Source organism: Chanos chanos, chromosome 8 (genome assembly GCF_902362185.1).
Source record: "Chanos chanos chromosome 8, fChaCha1.1, whole genome shotgun sequence".
NCBI lineage: Eukaryota > Metazoa > Chordata > Actinopteri > Gonorynchiformes > Chanidae > Chanos > Chanos chanos.
The window spans coordinates 26,029,083-26,048,161 of record NC_044502.1 but is presented as its reverse complement, the minus strand read 5'-3'; the positions used below and the strand labels follow the sequence as shown (position 1 = coordinate 26,048,161).

Genomic DNA, 19,079 nt, shown 5'->3' with positions numbered 1-19,079 from the left:
ATCACAAAGTGACACACCATCTCTCTCCATCACCCTGTCTGTACTGAGCACTCACTCCAGCACAAACTGCCAGCTGCTGAAGTCTATACACAGAGACAGTTAGATTTCCAGAGCTGGACCTTGTTGATACAAGCTGTTCTGTTCAAACAGACAACCATTCATGCAAGTATTACCTCTCTGACCATGATCAAATCATCAACCAATGTCATGATTAAACAACATAATCTCTGAAGCATGATAACTAAAGCTCTGTACTGCCACATGGCCAGAACTCTACGAAGGCTGAAGCAAAATGACTGCTGGCTGGAATCTTTTAACTCGCTCTCTCTCTCACACACACACACACACACACACTCACGCACTATATTAAAGAAGATGGTGATCATCCCCAGGGTCATATATTAAAATACTTGATGCAATGATGTGCAGAATATTGTCATCAAAGTGGCAGATTTCACACTAAACTCCTCACAAAATTCCTCCTGCTGATCCTTTTGGAATATTTGGGAGTAACACAGTCATCCAACAGAATCTGAAAGAAAAATCTATCGAAATGTCTAAAAAACGATAACAGAGCCATTGCTGTTAGAGATACGCAGGGTGCTGTGTACATTGGCCTAATGAACAGAACAGAACAGAGCTGTTGCCTGTCTTGGCCGCAGTCACTGACAGTGTTATTTGCAGTGACAGCAAGCGCTTCCATGTCCCCCATGTACTTACGCTACATTTGATTATCACTTGGCTTGGTGTACCTCTTGTGATGTTTGCGGAATCTTCAAATACATAGCAAATATACTATGATAAACCAGTTCTGAACCACAAAAGCAGAGAGCAACAGTAACGATGTCCCCCCATCTACACGGCAACAGCGGACGTCAACACATGGTTTGATAACAAGACTCACAAGCTGTTCAGACATTTAGGATTTCGATTCAAATATTTAGCAGGCTAGAAGTATTAAAATTACAAAAGCATTTTCAGATTTTGGATCATTTGTTTAATAATTAAATTCTTGGTTAATTTTAGATATTTACACATGGTGTTTTGTTACACCATGTGCTACATGTACAAAACCGTAAACTTAAGAGCTGAATTTGATTTGGACATCCATGCTTGTATTATATTCATCTCATTCTCGACAACTGACTACGTCAAAAATCCCAGTGTAGAGCAAAACGAGAAAACATGAGTACTCCTTTAATGGCTGTGCAAAACGCTTCGAATGCGAAATGCTTCGTCAAAAAATTACTCCGAATCGCTACGTTTCTAACGGCTTGAGCGGTCGTATCCCTTAAAGTTACTGTCGTCATTTAATTTACGCAAGTGTAAAGTTTAACGTCAAACAGGGGTCATAATTCAAATCAACATATCCCAGGCCAGAAAACTAACCGAAAAGAAAAAAGGAAATACACAGTGTCAATGTAGGCTGTATAAGTAAGCCAGTTGAGTTTTGCATCTGCTCCGCCGTTGTCTTAATGGCAAATATGTATTTTACTCAGTTTTAAACATGTAGGCCTATATGTTCTTCTGGGTCATCGATTCAGCTGTCATGATGCTGGTTGTCTCATACGCACTGCTTTGTTGCGCGCTGCTTTCTGCGGTGCTGATCACACGGTCTGAAGGGTCAGCACATGCTTCGCCGATCGCTGTCCACACTTCTGTGCGTTTAGTGTAGCGTACTGACATTTTTTTTCCAGAGCCTAATACATATATGTTCAGATTTGGGGTGACTTGGGGTGAGTGCAGTTTTTATTTTTACACATTTAAGTTTAGTCATAGTCTTAGTCTTTCGACTTAAATGTCGCTTAAATTTAGTCAGATATTAGTCATGTCATATTTATTCAATTTAGTTAATAACTCACTGACTACAGTGGCACATCATTTTAGTCAACGAAAATAATATCATTTTAGTTGACGAAATTATATTTGTCAAATTGTAACAATTCGTTAACTGTAGATTACAACTAGAGATGCATTGCCGCAGCATCAGTGTTTGATTCATACTGGTTTGAGCTTGCTTTGGGGTGCCGTTTGTAAAAAGTTGCACCTTGTGTTTTCCTGCTTAGTTTTTGCACATTTAGCACTGCCAAATGTTAAAAAAAACCAAACAAAACAAAAGAAAGCACGACAATTTTCAATTGTCACTTTTTTAAACATTTAGAGAGAAATTCATTTGCATTTATATTTAACATTTTCATTTAAAATTTATATTTATATAATATGTTATATTATAATTTTGCTTTAATGCTGATCATTACCCTTGGAAAAGGTATTACAATATTTTAAATGAATTTCTCTCTAAATGTTTAACAAACTGAAAGTTGAAAATCTTATTGCATTTCTTTTTTTACATTTGGCAGTGCTAAATGTGCAAAAACTGAGTTGTGTACAACCCCTCGTCGTAGAACTAGAAACCTAGAACTTTCCCCATTCATTTTCAATGGGAAAATGAACGATTGAAAACGGAAATTAAAAAAAAACGAGTAGACCAATTAGTTAGCTGTATACAAGCACTCTACACAGCATTAGGACGGACATGATACCGCTGCAATGGAACTGATATCATGAAAACTGCGGGAGTACATACGGTCAGAAAAACGACAGGGATAATAAAGAACTGCCATATATTTGACCTCTTCCTCCCCGGTTCTGGTGAATTGTCTGCCATACCGTACGGCTGTTTGAGGACACGACGAAATGAAGAAAGAGTGCAGATGTTTCCTTAACATAGTTAGCCTACCTATCTGTCGATAATGAGCATGCGTTTTCTAGTGCTACTTTGCAACAGCAAATGTGTGTCTGTGATTGGACTATTTAAATCATCCATGTTCTTTCTAAAATGTTTTTGATATAATAAACGTCTCACGATGTTTTCGTTTCGTCGTATTTTCGTCAATAATATAATGAGATCAAATTTACCTCTTATATCGTCAAGATGCAGTGTTTCGTTTAGTCGTCGTCATCGTTGACTAAATTAAAAATCCCTTCGTCAACGAATATATTCGTCATTAATTTCATTGACGAGATTAACACTAGGTGAATGTAGTCAAAGGTAACGAATATTTGGGGGAACTCCCTCGGGGGTAAAACGGCCTTACTGACACAGACAATAGCTATATGTCGGGGAGGCACAGCCGTTCACTCACAGTAACATTACTGCACCATCTGCGGTTGATGTACAAGCGCACCCCCGCCCCCACCGATTTCTGTGTCACCTCCCTGTACCCGAACCAACAGGGCAGGAGACCCAAATAATAATAATAATAATAATTATAATAATAATAATAATAATAATAATAAAAATAATAATAATTCACGTTTATTTAGAGCCCAATGTCACTATTTATAGTCTCAAAGGAATTCACATGTCTATAACCAAATCAGAATTATATTATCCATAATTTAGAGAAAATAGATAAGTCTTTAGTCTGGTTTTAAAGGTATGGAGAGAGTTTGCCTCCCTAATTTCTGTTGGTAAACCATTCCAGAGGAAGGGAGAGCGGTAGGAAAGCCGCTAATATCCAAATTCGAGTACATGTCCAAGTCAGTGAGCCAGGTTTCGGGGAATGCCATAAGATCCGCGTCCCTATAACCGCGTAAATGGATTTCATTTCCTCGAAGCTCGTCAATCTTTTTCCTCAAGGACTGAACATTTGCCAGAAGTATGGAAGGCAGAGGAATGCGATTCTTTAACGGTTGCTTCCTAATGCGTCGACGCACGCCGCCTTCCTTTCCTCTTTTCCTGACATAACGCAATTTTCCAAAGTTATTGTCGGACCCAATAGATATTTCCTGGATAGGGTTTTGATCCAAACTAATCTAATGTAAAGTAATCTGCTTTAAGCATCCTGCAAAACCAGATAAAACAGAGATAATTAAAGGAAATTCGCCGACAACTGAGAACGCTTGGACTGGAGCAAATTATATTGTTTTGGAGACAAACTGACAAATTATAGACTGGAAAACATTGTCATGTTTTGTCAAGGTAAAGTGTCAAATACATATGGTACTCACCTCAACATATTCAAATGGAACTGGTTCATCAGTGTTCTTGATGCATATCTCTTAAATGAATGCACTTATCATGTGCTTTATACAGTTTTTACTTGTTTGAACAATTTAACACAGAGATCAGACAAGAACCCTGTGACATCTAAGCTTTTGGGAAAATTCACAGGAAACATTCCACTCAATAAAAACACAAGAGACGGAAGTAAGGTAATTTTTTTTTTTCAAATCCCATAACTACATTTGGCATATACGAATAAACACTGTGTGAATATAACACAATTTAAAAACACCACACTGAAAGCAGTGTTTTGTCTGAGGTCTTTTCGAATAAGCTCGCTAAGTGTGATTCAGGCGAGTACCCGAATCAAACCGTAAATAATGCAAAGTAGGAATGTCCCTTCATTTGGCATGAAAATATAGACACAATGGTGTTCTGCAGATTACGCTTCCTTTACCATTTATTTGGTTTAGCTCAAGGCTAAGGAACGGCTCAGTGCCAGATTAATTACTTCGGAGAACACGTGGGCGTTAAGAGTGCGCATCATAAACTATAACCATGATTGGTCTATAGTCTGCCAATGAATGACAAGCAGGCGTCAACCACAACATTAAAACATTTAACGTGTTTCGCGCGCAAGCGCTACTCCGATTCCGATACTTGGAGCTCGGCAGCTGGCCGCAGTCACATACTCGCCTCATAGGTCTGTACAGTAACATCAGTGCATGCTTAGAGTCTGAGGAAGTGAACTCAGAGGAGAACATAGAAGTAGAAGACAAATCCTGGTCATTACGAATATTAAAGGAAGTCATTTCAGTGCTACCTGACGCTAAAACAGGTTTAAATGGCGCACAACTGATCTGTCTAGAAGATCAAAAAATCTTTCAAGTTTTGCGCATCATTAATCGAACGCATGTTGAAATGAAGAACTTCGAACTGCTCTGCCTCGCGTTTTTCTGCACAACTTGTATGTACGTTTCTGTGGCAGGATACCGACCTGTAATTATTGTTCATGGGATACTTGATAGTCCCAAACAGCTCTCAGGTTTGGCGAGATTTATCGCTAAGGTAAGAACAAAGCTTTACGCTTAGCTAATTTTACGCGTTGTTGTTTTTTAGCCCTGAAAAATTCCGGTACTATTGTCATTTTTTATGATGTTTAAACGTTGAATGATAACTACCAGTACTATTAGTTTACAGCCCGTTACGGTGCCGCACAGCGCAAACGAACCTGTACTTTAGTGACGAAATTAAGGAATCACATGATTAAATCAGAGACACAATAGACAGTGTAAGCATGTTTTTGCATGCATATCCCCTGAGTTAATCATAGCAGTTATCATAACCCAAAACTAGGGTCATGTATGAACACAAAAGGCTGGTCCATTTGCCTGTTGTTCTGGTTGCCATGGCCAGAAGAAGATAAAGAAGAGTGATTTGGGGGTACAATTTTAAAAAGAGCCTCTGTGATAAACACTTAAGTTTGTCTGAGCACATAAAACAGAAAAAAACCCAAAATGCACTTGGTAAATGATGTATGGTATAATATCCACATAATTTGACATAAGTGACACATGTTCAGACAAATTTTGTTGCTTTGTTCCTCTTTGTCATCTCACTTCCTCTTCCCCAATGCTATCCCAGTCTCACCCAGGCACTGAAGTGATACCAGTGAACATGTTTAACTACCTGGCCAGTTTCAAAAGACTGTGGAAACAGGTAGAGAGCATCAAAAGGTTTGTCTACCCTATCATGCAAAAGGCCAAAGATGGAGTCCATCTCATCTGCTTCTCACAAGGTCAGTCCGTGCTCGAAAGTGTCCGTGTTTTCTCTGCCTTGGCTCTATTCACTCTCCTTAACCATTACCTGACACACAAGATACATGGTTCAGTTCTTTCAGCTGCTCTCCTCAGTGCAACCACTATGAGTGGAAGAGTGCAGCTGAACTCAGATCAGTTGTTAAGGCCTTAGATATTTTTTTGTACAGTTTTCCATGATTGGCCATCACTATTGTTTACCTTTTTGGTTTTATTGCCTGTTAAATTGTTTAAACACATGATGTACCATCTCTATATCATTAGTACTACTGACTTTTTAAAAGTTGCACTGAAGTCAAACTTAACAAATGACTAAGTCGGTACAGTGCTGTAATATACAGGGGGTCCGTCACCGCGGCTCAGTCCTCAGGATTGTCTATATACGCAGCTCTAATCGTGACCTCGCTGTGCTTAATCAGTCACAGGGATCATTCTGCGTGCTTGATAGCACTTTACAGAAAATGGATTAAAAGGGGAAGTGAACTTGATGTTTTCATTGCGGTTTCGTGGCTTAACAAAATGCATGTATGACGGTCGAAAATGAAACCGGGTGGGTGCTAAACTTTTTCTGTGTGCTTTTAGATCACTTAAAAGAAATGTATGTGTTGATTTTATTAGTGTTACTGTGATGAAGATGTTTGTCTGTCTGTCTGTCCATCTGCCCATCCCTCCATCCATTCTGTGCCACCCCTCTCTACCTCTCTGTGAGCCTGTGCAGCAGTTGGAAAATGTGTTAATTGACTATAATTCTCCAAACCTTTCCTTAATAATATAGATGAGCACTGAACTGACTAGACAAACAAAAGTGAATAAACTTCGATTGTTGATCCTGACATTTCCTATTATGTCTGGATGTTGGTTTAAAAAAAAACCCAAAACGGTTAAAATATTCATCATCCTGTTTTCTTCGAGTGGCTTTCGGCTATGGGGATGCTGAAACAATGTGAATATCATCATTTGATTTTGTCTGTGCTTGTTATGACAGCTCTGTGCATTTCTCTCACAGGAGGACTGATATGTCGTGGGATTCTTGCCACTCTTCCCACCCACAACGTTCACAGCCTGATCTGCCTGTCCTCACCCCTCGCTGGGCAGTATGGAGGTTAGCAAATGTACTTATAAAATATCCGGTCTTATTTAAGACAAAGAACCTTGAGCACACAAAGAAAGTAAGAAATTGTCCAGGGGCTAGTTCCTCTTTTAGGCCGCTAGAGGTCACTGCTTAGATTGTGCAAGTAGTTAGCTTTACAATGGAGAGGTAGCAGAAGATCTGCCAGGGCAAGGGACCATCCTGTCCCTCCAGTATTGCACATTGTAGTTAGATTAAATAAAAAAAGGGCCTTGTCATATGCTTTTGCATTCTGTTATTCTTATTTGGAGAATCAGAAAAATGACATGCAAAATAATGACTGAACCTTTTATTTATTAAGTTCAACAAAATGTATAGCAAATAGCTAGAACAAATATATAACATGTGATTTGTGTTTGTGTTTTCATACAAATGTGATAATGATTTGTCTCTGAAATATCCAGATCAATGGAAACATCCAAAGGAGTAACTGAACGTTTCAACACTGCGTCAGTTAATCATATTTGACTAAAAAATGTCTGGGTAAAACCATGGGTAATGTGGCTCTGAAAACCTGTCTCTTACAGACACCAGTTATCTCAGACACTTCTTCCCCCGTTACATCAAACCAAGAGTCCATCGCATCTGTTACAATCCTTTGGGACAGAGAATATCAGTCTGCAACTACTGGAAAGGTAAAAGCAACTGCACCTGGTCATTTCTATTTCATAATGTGCTGCAGTAATTCATTAATAGGACCCTTTAATTATTTGAATATATTTGTATTAAGGAAAAAAAAGAATAGCTTTCGTGTAAACACAACACAAAACACTGTACGTTTGATTTAGATATTTATCTTTAATGTGTGTATGACTGTCCATAAAATAGTCACTGCTATAGGAGGGCAGATGACTTTTCTGGCCAGAGGGTTACATCAGTTTGTACCAAATCTGTCAAAGGTCTGTCCAGATTTTAATAAGGGACTAGATACAAAACTAGATACTATAAGAGCAAAATTGAATTAAATTTTTTTTAATAAGATATATTAGAATTTATTGAATTTAATAATTAAAAAAATATTAGCTTGCTCTGTTGACTGTGAAAATAAATAAATAAAATTATGATTATTTTGAGTAATTGTGTGGGCGTGTTTTTAAATGTGTTACTTGTTATGTGTTACATGTTACTTTTTTTTTTCAAATGGATTTTGTACAAGCACTCATATATATAAGGTATTAATCATCTACCAGTCACTTATCTTTCATTCTGACATTACCTGCCATATCGCTTCACTTTTTATTCATCTGTTTGTTTTTTTTGTTTTGTTTGTTTGACTCTCCCTCCAGATCCACACCAAGAGAATAGGTATCTTAAGGGCAATAATTACCTTCCCCTGCTGAATGGTGAGAGAGCACATTCAAATATTTTATGTAAGTAAATGGACGCTCATTTCCATCATAGTAAAAGGGACTGAAAAAAAATACTACTGTGGAATAGTACTCCTTTATTACTGTGAATAAGTCAAGACTCCATTAAACATTCATACATCAGGCTTTTCTTTTTCAGTACATGATTGGGTTGATTTTCTTTCTAGAAAAGTTGTGGATTGCTTTAATAGCAAGATTTATGTAGATCTTATTGTTCATGACTTTGCTTGAGTTAGTTACATTAATTGAATTTGAGTGCACTAAATTTCTGTGCTCCCTCAGCGTGGAAGAGGAACTTCCTGCGCATTAAGAAACTGGTGTTGATTGGAGGGCCAGATGATGGAGTCATTACACCATGGCAGTCCAGGTCTGTACAAATGTTTCTTCATCTCTCTGACAGGAAGATGCCTTGCGATTTAGGGTTTTAAGGCTCATATGTTTGATGGGAGTTTATAGATTCCAGAGCAGAAATTTACAGAGGAGTGCAAATATCACTCGCAATCAAATCTTGACAAAGCACAAAGCACCATTTTTACACCAAAACATGGCAACATATTCCCCCCTCCCCCTTGTCAACATCTCTGGTAGTTCTCTGTCCACCTGTTTATGTTCAGGGTATTCCAGGTCAGCAAGAGAGGCAGGTCGGCATGGCCTTTTAGTATGTACTCCAAGTAAGAAATGTTCACCTCAAATCTTCAACTCAGTCGCTGTGTAACTTACAGAATCAATCATTCATATCTGTTTTTCTTTGAAAAGCTCATATAACATAAGGGACATTTCAGTAATATTTCATGGAAAGGGATGATGTTTTGAGAGTTGGCATTGTTAGCAGCATTGAGTTAGAGCTGTAATTCAGAAGGTTTTTAGGAAATATGGAGATGTTACCGGAACTTTTTGAATAACCGTTTTTGTTGTCTCCTCTTCCCAACAGTCTCTTTGGATTTTATGATTCAAATGAAAATGTTGTTGATATGAAGCATCAGAATGTGAGTTGTTTTATAGATCTTCCTTAATGACAGTTGTGCGCATCTGTTTTCGTCACATACACGTGCGCGTGTGTACACTCATTTGACACCTCAACATTATCACTGGTTTTATCATTGCTCTTTTTACTGCTGTTCTTAAGTATTCTTCTCCTCTCCCTTTCAGTGGTACCTTAAGGACACGTTTGGACTGAAAACACTGGATGCTAATGGAGGCCTGCACCAGTGTGTTTTTTCTGGAGTTCGTCATACCTCCTGGCATTCAAACTTCACTGTGTTTAGGGACTGCATTGAACCCTGGCTTACATAATGAACTCAAACACACCTCATACCTGCCATGCCCACCTGTCTCTGACTATTTAGATTAACTAAATCTATGCATGCATACAAAGACTAAGATCTATGCGTTTTCTGCATTTTTTTTTTAATTATTGATATTAATATTTTTGTAGCATCACAGTTCCAGTAACAGGCTGATTTAGACAGTTTATAATAATGAATATTATTGTTGGTTTTTGAACAACAAATTAATCTGCTGCTTTTTATTGTGGTTTGGACATTTGACATTACAATTGTCATTCCATTAAACATTAAAAACGTCATCAATGACAACTGAGGACAAGAATAGCTACACGTTGTACTGTGTGTTTTATTCTACTACGTGGGTCACTCTGTATAAATTACCCTCAACGCACCATATCCATAGAACACATATAACGGCTAGACGCACCGTAAATTGTTTTACAACGACGCGAACCATAAAAAAATGTTTTTAACAGCATTGCGTGGACAGGTACCTAACATCAGCAGAAGTCAAAAATAGGTACGAGTTTGTAGTGACGTCAGCAAGGTAAAGCGCCAAGGCTCTCTGCGGTGCAGCTGTCTTGTGGAGTTCCTGGTCGAGATTGTAAGTTTGAATGTTGTAACTTTTTAAGCCTAATACTTTGCTTCGCGGTTTTCTGTGGCCTCGATTAAAAACTTAATTTTGATAAACTGCTTAGATTGTTTCGTGTTGCAAACGTTATCGAGATATTTTGTTTGCAAGGCTGTCTGTTTAGGCTATTTCCTCGTTCCATCGAGGACAAGAAAGTAACTTAAGTCTTATTTTTGGAATTGTTTTGAATTCGCAAGTAAATGATCGTTAATATTCGATAGACAGCGCACCTCTCTGCTCTTTTCTAAACTATTCAGATGTTGCGGAACAGATTGAGAAAAGCTGATAAAATCGCGCAACACGTGAACACCTCCCGGTCGAGATGAGGTCTCTGTCGACTCTTCGTAGCTTTACCTGTAATATTCAAAATATAGTGACAAAAATGCGCACGTAAAGAGACCGAACTGATAAATATTGAAGGAACAAGGCTACTCAGCGTCTCCTTTCTGTTGTTCACGAATTGTCCGCGAAGGAATCTTTTTTTACTCTTCGAAGTGCCTGTGGGCTTTTCAGTTGGTCGAACGTGTGAGTGTTGGCTGATTGTGTAGGCTGAAGGTCGACGTGTACAGGCTGTGGTTTCCAATTGTAAACACTGGGTTCAGCGGGCCGGTGATGACAGGTTTAACGGTCAGCTATGAGGCCAGACCGAATAATGGGAGTCGTATACAGAGATTAACCAGATTAGTCCATTTTACTTCATAACAGCTAAATTCGCTTTAGCCGTATAGTCCTCTGTATTAAATAAATGTATAGAATAATGTAGCACCCTTGTGCTGTATTTTATGGGCCGTGCTGCACCCGTGAAATGATACATCACGGAGAGACGCTGGACAACACTGACCCGTGTTTTTGTTACAGGACACCTGCTTCATTCAGGATGACCTCAAGGAAGAGCAGTGAGGGATGTAGAATATGTGGAGGGGACCTGCAGGGCAACCAGAGGCGATGGCTGTTTGCAGCTCAGCATAGGAGAAGAGGGAGGCCCCAAACCCCAACAGGGTCCTTATCCAGGGGAGTTCTCCCCAGTTCTGCCCACAGCAGCCCCTGGGGTAGGGCACACACTACACACCTAAACTCAGTCACCGATTTCTTATTACAGACATTATGGATTATGTTTAGTTTTTGTTTTGTTTTTTTTAAACCAAGTTTTGCTCTGGTCAGGTAGATTTTCTTCATAGAATGCCAACTTCTGGTTTTACATTTCTTATTGGTTTGTTAATTTTTTTTTTCATTTTTTTTTTAATGAACCTGTTCTTGTCTACCTTTTTTTTTAGGCAGTACCTTGTCACTGAGCTCCTCTCACTCTCTCTCCAAGTCGCGCACCCTCCCCACCACCAATAAAGACCTGGATCTGCTTTCAATACTGACACATATCTTAGGGCAGGATGTGCCCAGAGGTGGCAGCCAAATGGATTTCATATGTGGTAAATGTGCGTCTGTGCTGGAGCGAGTGTTTAAGTTTGACACTGTCATTGCCAGAGTTAGAGCCCTGTCCACAGAGAGACTTCAGAAGCTCACCCTAGAGAGAGATAAGATAAGACAGTGGGTCCGCAGCTCGTTCAGACGGTCTAACCCAGGCTTTGGGGTGAAGGGAAGCTCCAGTGAAGATGACTGGGAGGCAGGAGGAGAGAGAGGAGGATCTGCATTTGAGGGCTACAGAGAAATGCTTAGAGACAACATGGCACTGTCCGAGTTTGAGTGGTGGTCTGAAAAATCCAATTCATGCCCACATTTTAAGAAAACGGGTAAAAGATGCAAAAAGGGGAAAAACTGCGAGGGGTGTGACTACCTACGAGTGTCAGACTCTGACTATGAATCTGTGTGTGGTGTTCCTCGTCACCTTCCCGACCAAGCTTTCTCCCCATTGGCCCTGTCTAGGGATAAGTCCCGCAGCATGCCTCTTCATTGGTCAAGAGCACCGTCGCTCAGCGGTAGTGCTATTTCTGCAACTGGTTCAACTGTCTCATTACATGGGCCATCTCGTACTAACTCTGTCCAGTCAGTGGATTTAGTTGACGGCCTCGATCCATTTGATTGGCCAGAGGAGCAGTCCTTTGACTTCGATATAGTTCTTCGAGAGATGAAAAACATTGGGATAAAGCCACTGAGTTCACCTGCAGGAAGTCGCATCCCGGTTTTGGGCAGGAGAGGGCAAAATGGTGTCGATGCAGGCGTGTCACCCAGGGCGGGTGTAGTTAGGGTGCTGAGTTACGGAGAGGAGGATGGGAGGATGGAAGTTGGGTTGGACGGAGAGAGTGAAGACATGCTGACCGAACTGAGAGACGAGTTCCTTCCTCTTCAGAGACAGGTGAGAAGGAGAGTTAAACCTCCGCCTGGCACAGGGGCACAGGCTGATGTCCCCCTTAAGTCCACATCTCAGAGCCCTCTGCAGGCCAGTGCTCTAACAAACAACAAAATGTATCTTTATCTGTGAGAACAAACATTTTTTCCGTTCTCTTTGGAATTTTAAGGCATTTTCAACTTTTTTCCCCCCTCGTCTTCATGCAGAAACCTGTGTAGTTCAGTTCATGCCATGAATTACATATTTCTTGTCAGATTCTTTTGGTAATTAATGTTTGGTTTGAAGGCCTGCCCTGAGCGTTTTTCTGTCTTTCCATTGGTCTAGGTCACCAGAGGCAGAGGGCACCATGCGGTTAGACAATTACGTGAACAGCTGGAACAAGCTCATTCCCGCATCAGGGTCCTGGAAGCAAAGCTAAAGGAGGAGACCAAACCTGTCACAAATGGTTCCAGTCAGCCAGCTTACCCTGCAGAGGTGAGTCATAAAAGGGAAGATACTTAAGGGTATTCACTGAAATTTATCAGGGCCATTAAGAAATACTTTTAAAAGCCATGAGAAAAAAAAGCTGCTGGTTTCAGTTGACAGTGCATTAGTAATAAGTTAAAGTTAACACTTTAGACAATCAGATGGAATGGATTCATTTCTTTGTCCTGTTTGTGACAGGACAAAACATGATTAAAAATATTTGTGACATGCTTGCCCACACACCCACTTTTGGTGAAGTGATTATGCTGTAGGTGTGTGGTGTTTTCTTATGAAACAAAGGTGTGTTAATACACTGAGGTATACTTTCTCAATCTGCCTCTCTCTGGAATCTTCTCAAACCGGAGGAGTTTGCCCTGGGCTCTGCTAGTCTGGCTACATGTGAATCATTAACTTATCAGATCAAAATCTCTTCTCAGTCTCTTTTGTGTGTCTGTCATTCCCCATATCTCTGCATGCCACTCAAAACCAACAGCTTGTGCTTCCACACTTCTTTAAAAGGATTGTACATCTAATAGTTGTTGTTGTTTTTGACACAGAATTTGATTGTATGATTCGTTATTTAAAGATTAAAAACTGAAGAACCTGAAAAGTGAAACTTCTGCATGGTTATTCTTACTGTGCTGTGCACTCGTGGACTTTAGGATAGCATGGTTTTCTGTGGCTGCTCCTGTGTTCACATAAATTACATGCAGTCATAAGAAGCACTGCATTAGACGTCATCTGAATTAGTCTTTGTACTTTGGTTATATAATTAAATGTGGGACAAGAGTGTTATGTGTTTTATGTGTGCCGATAAAGAAAAGCTGGTACAAAAAATGAACTGAAGGTCATATTGTGTGTGAGACAGTTGCAGATGGTCCACCTGGTTCATGTTTGTTTGTGTATTCTCTCGCAGTTTCCGCGGGTAAACACAGAGAATGAGAGTGAACTAATGCGTAACATGAGTCGGTCGCTTCACAGCAGAGAGAAAGTCATCCAGGTGAGACAGTCTAGTTGTTTATCATCACAACAAAGAAAAAGAAACAGCAGATAACCAGGCACATGTACTGAAGAAAGCTGAAATTCTTTTCTTCTCAGGAATGCGTTACTTTGATCAGTAAATTCTGTTCAGAAGTGGGGGCAGGAACTGAGGAGACAGATAAACTGGTGAAAAGTTTGCTGGTAAATGCACAACCTGACAACAAGGTTTGTACCAACTCTCTAACTGCAAAAAAGATGACTCAACATCATAAAGTTTTCATCTAACTAATGAAGCTGAAACTCTTGCATAGAGAAATAAAGTGCCATTGTCAGGATAAGCAGATGATGCTTCTAAGATGGCTCTTTAATGTAATGATATACCCACATGCTCCTATACAGTGTCACCGATTTTCAGTTTCAGGAACACATTTGAATCCACATTCAACAGGTTAAACAAATTTCAAAAACTAATTTCTCCATTCAGTTTCTTGTTTTGCATGATGATGCAGCAGTGTCCATATGGTTCCATAATGTGACTGTTCTGGATCAGTGGTTACCTTTGTTTCTCATGTGTGTTGGTTGTTTGATTTTATTTCTTCTCTGTATTTGTTTTCAGGGTGTGGTGGATGCACAGCTGGTGGAGCTGAGAGAGCAAGAGCAGGAGATGAGGAAGGAGTTGGAGATGTTGAGGCAGGCTGCAGCAGACAGGGAGAGAGACCTGAACACACTTAACACCGTTCTACAGTGCAACCAGGATGTCATCAATGTAAGCGCTCAGAGCAAACACATCAACCCAGTTGAGCAGAACACTCAGTTTACCCAGGATTCAGTCTGTTTGGCTTTTTTCCACACTTCAAAACCCAAGGGCTTTTTTCCTGCCTTGATGTGGTAGAGGGCACACTGAATAGCTCTTGGTGGATTAGTGCTGAATAAGACGTATGGCAAGCGTCTGAAGCCATGATTTTAAAGTCAGAGCATTATATGCTTTGCATTCTGTGTTTGTTATGACCTTTTGCTTGTAGGTGGACTAGGAGATCTGTAGCATAACAAAACGTTATGGAAAGAATGAAGGATGCGATACACAGAAATACAAGACACAATGCACGCAGATATTTACTGAGCAAATATATTTACAAACTGAAACAGAGAAAAGGAGGAAGAGAGCTGGTGGCGGTGCATGAACAAAGAGGCATAGATGAACAGCAGTGACTTTCTTTCATTTATACTTGGTTTAGGAAAATAGCTACCTTAAAGTTTAATCCCAAAAGAAAGAAGGGCAGAGTCATGGAACAGTCTTCTTGAGTCTACCTGCCGACTCCAGCTACCTTTCTAATAAAGCTAAATACGTGGTTTTCGCCCATTCTGTCGAACTATTATTTACATGATAGCTGCTTTAAACGTAGTGTAAAACGCCTCATATCACCTGCTCTCTCTGTCCTCAAACAAAGTAATTTTCCAAATCATCCAGTACAAGCCATAAGCCAAAAGTCAACAGCCCCATAAAGACACACATAGTCCACAGGGCAATGAAACAGTCACAGTTAACAGGATCACAACCGCAGAGAGCAAAAGCTGGAGGCTAAAAGCACAGCAAACAGGCGTCATTGTTTCACCATTCACAGATAACAAGTGGATGGAGACATTAACAAAGATTGGCATGGGTTCAGGCCAATCACAGCACTCTGCATAATCTAGAAGTTATATGGCATTACCTTTGTAAGTCAGAGAGTGGAGAGACAGAGAGCCAGAGAGAGGAAGAAAGAAACCCAACAAATATATGTTCACATAATGTTGCTATAACCAGTAGATTGCAGTGGCCATGGATTTTGGTTTGGTTCTGATTAATACAGGGCACAGATACTTGTGTTTTCATTCGAAAGAGTTCACTTAGAATTTGACAGTCACTATTTCTTGGATCCCAGGAGCTTCTGCTAAAACAGTAAAAGTGAAGTAAAACATACATGATGCCAAAATGTATTTGGATTATGCATGTGGTATCTGAAGTTAAGAAAATAATTGTATATTCTCTGTGCCAGAAATATGTCTACATGAAATAACAGAGACCATTTGTTTTTATGTGCAATTAACAAATCTGTAGTTAACATCATCAGTTTCAACTTAGCTAGTGAGGTCTTACCTCAGGATGCTAAAATATGAGAAAACTGAGGACAGATTATTAGATTCTGATTTATGTTGTGATTAAAATCCCCATAACGTCTTGGTCACTTTGTGTCTGTGCGAGGTTGACCATTCAGAATAAATCAGCTGATTTAACACTGTTTCCAAACTGACTGTGTCTGCTCTGGATGAGCCCATCTCCCATAAAAGTTGCTACACTGTGCAGGTTTTAAAGAAAATGTAATAATATTTCCAGTCTACTATGTAATGTTCTTCACTTATAGACCCTTAATAATATAACTCCTCTTTTTCTCTAAATCTGATTATTTCCTTCCCCCCCGTCGTTACTGATTCCAGTTTTCCTTTTTACTGCTTCTTAAGTCAATTGTCCATGGTACTAGTAGCACGTTCATTTTGTTTCCCTTGACATACTCTATTTTTGTTGTGTTGACCATTGACTTCTCCTTGGGTAAATACATAAATACATCCATCTTAGACCCTCCTGAGAAAAAAATTCCTGTGTTTCTTTAATATCAGGAGCTGCGTGTGGAGCTGGCAACGCGAGAACGAGACCAGAAGGAGCTGCTGAAAGAAAGGGAGGCGTGGAGAGACCGAGACCAGGCCTTGGCAGCCGTGCTTCGTGAGAGGGACACACTCATCCTCCATCTGAAAGAGAAACTACAGAGCTCCCAGAAAGATGTGCAGGTCTGCACAGTCTACCAACAGTTAACTGTTCATTTTTGGTTAAAACCTTATTTTTCTTCTTTTTCCCTGGCAAAATTCCAAATATGGTGGAAAGCAAAGTGAGAGTTAAGAAATCAAATTTTTCACAGTTCTCTGTTATAGGTTTCACTAAAGTCTACTTATGTTTTCTGGTGTGTCCTTTTGCTCCTCCCACAGGCCCTTTCAGACTCTGTGATAGGCCAGGGGGTATCAGGGGGTGGAGCAGAAGCTGCTCTGGCCAGACAGCTGCAAGAAAAAGATGCTCTGTTGACAGCATGGCTCAAAGAGAGGGAAGAGCAAGGCACCATTGTAAAACAGGAGGTGTCTAAGCTCTCCACAGCCCTGGAGGAGGCACAGACAACGCTTCAGGTAAGGTTACAGTTATCTTACAGTGGCTCTTACTGTATGATCACCAGACCTGTTCTTCCGGAAGGTTCTTCAGACGCCACCAACATTAGCTGCGTCAAGCCGTAAAACTAGTCGTCTGACCCTTCAGCAGTAAAGAACATTCTGGTTTGATTTCTTCCCCCTTTTGTTTTCCATACCAGGACCAAAGACAGAATCATGCACAGGCCATCTCTGCACTAACAGACCAACTCAGACAGGCACAGAATCAACTGAAGGAGAGAGCAAAACAAAAGAGAGAGGCTGAGCAAGCATGGAGAACTGAGAAACGTGAGAGAGAGGAAACAGAGAGAACGTTAAATGACAGTCTGCTGAAGAGGAATGAGCTTATAGAGGTAAGCATTTTAATACAAAAAAACCCCAACCTTAATTCTGCTCTCCTATTTGTGTAAGGAGGTGTATTGTACACATGACTGTTTGCTTGGTTTCCACGCTAGCTTTAGACTACAGACTTCAGTATATCTTTTTAAACTGAATACAAGTGTGTGCATATGGCATTGTGACTCTACGTTTTACCTTTTTTTTCCCTGTACTAGCAAATCCTTTCAGATTCAGAGGTGCGTGATAGCATGCTGACAGAGCTGCAGCACAACATTTTCAGCAAACTGGAACCAAGGACTGCCCTGAAACACACTCTGTAAAACTGTTCCCATCATCTCTCTGGCATGTGTGTGTGTGTGTATGTGTGTCATATGTATGTGTGTGGATCGGAAAGAGAGCAGTTAATAGATACTGGAGATACTGCCCTCGTTACACTGAGAATGCTCTTCACTGATGATGTCGGTGAAGTGCACTGTGATTAGCAGTGCCCAACCATTAGCATCATCACTCCTTTCTTACCGACGGCAACTGACTGTAGAAGTTATCATTAGCACTTTGATTTCACAGGTTTACTTTCCATATAAAGTCTCAAATTATTGACAAATGGAATGTTTATGAGATCTCTCTCCCTTTTTCGTATTTAAATGTCTGTCTATAACAAATTGATCTTGATTTCTTGTCAGCATTGGCTAACAGTCTGTATAATCAGAGAGGATTTGGGTTTGACCTGCTCTTATTTGACCTATAGTGACTTTTCTTCCAACAGGAGCAGTAGTGTGCTACTTTCATCTCAGTTATTTTGGAGTTCACGTATTATACTGTATATCATAGTCTCATCTATCATAGCTGTCATACTCAGAGTTTACTCATAGAGATACCTGGCCATGGCATTTCAAATCACTCTGATCCACAAGCATCAATACAAAACAGTACCAATACAGCAGAATACAGTACCGATACAATATCAATACAACAGAATGTAATACCAGTGGAATACAGCACCAGTACCACAGGCTGCCTTTAAAACTGTCTCATTGCCCCGTGTAGGAGACTGTACAGGCCTGAGACTGAAGCACAGTGCCTTCCATGTTTACTGAGTCATATAATAGGCTATGGAATGAGATGTTTGTCACTCATCAGATTTTTGTCGTATGTTTGTATAGATGTCCTTTTCTTTGTGTTTGAATTGTTTGTTTATACTGTAATTCAGAGTGCATCTCTTTTTTCTTTCGATGTTTTGATTTCATGTATGTTTTTATTTTACTAACTACCCCAATATATTTTTAGGTATATGAGCAAATTAAATATATATCTTTTTCCAGGCAGGTTTAAAGTTGACATACGGTCTTTGTTAAGACTATCTTGGTTTTTAAGACCCTTTGGGAATTGATTTCTTCATTAATTTATTTAATTATTGTTATTGATGTCAGTTTTGACAGGATAGTAAAATATCTAAGGGGGCATTGATTAGTGGCGAAATAATTTAATCATTAAAGTCTAATTTAATTAAATTTTTGTCTGTACA

At 39.8% G+C, this 19,079-nt stretch overlaps 2 protein-coding genes across 2 annotated transcripts; both read left to right on the top strand.

Moving 5' to 3' along the window:
- The first annotated feature begins 4,930 nt into the window (after positions 1–4,930).
- On the top strand, positions 4,931–9,615 carry LOC115819509 (lysosomal thioesterase PPT2-like). The gene is made up of 8 exons (XM_030783017.1): positions 4,931–5,077; positions 5,654–5,807; positions 6,833–6,928; positions 7,483–7,590; positions 8,242–8,325; positions 8,605–8,689; positions 9,254–9,308; positions 9,472–9,615. The coding sequence occupies exons 1-8, from the start codon at positions 4,931–4,933 to the stop codon at positions 9,613–9,615; spliced, it is 873 nt and encodes a 290-aa protein (XP_030638877.1).
- A 568-nt stretch (positions 9,616–10,183) lies between these two features.
- si:ch73-95l15.5 (uncharacterized) lies at positions 10,184–18,742 on the top strand. Its single transcript, XM_030783287.1, has 11 exons — positions 10,184–10,212; positions 11,098–11,288; positions 11,514–12,547; positions 12,866–13,015; positions 13,923–14,006; positions 14,105–14,212; positions 14,604–14,753; positions 16,643–16,810; positions 17,006–17,197; positions 17,377–17,568; positions 17,770–18,742. The coding sequence occupies exons 2-11, from the start codon at positions 11,117–11,119 to the stop codon at positions 17,872–17,874; spliced, it is 2,355 nt and encodes a 784-aa protein (XP_030639147.1). The 5' UTR covers positions 10,184–10,212; positions 11,098–11,116; the 3' UTR covers positions 17,875–18,742.
- Positions 18,743–19,079: the final 337 nt, after the last annotated feature.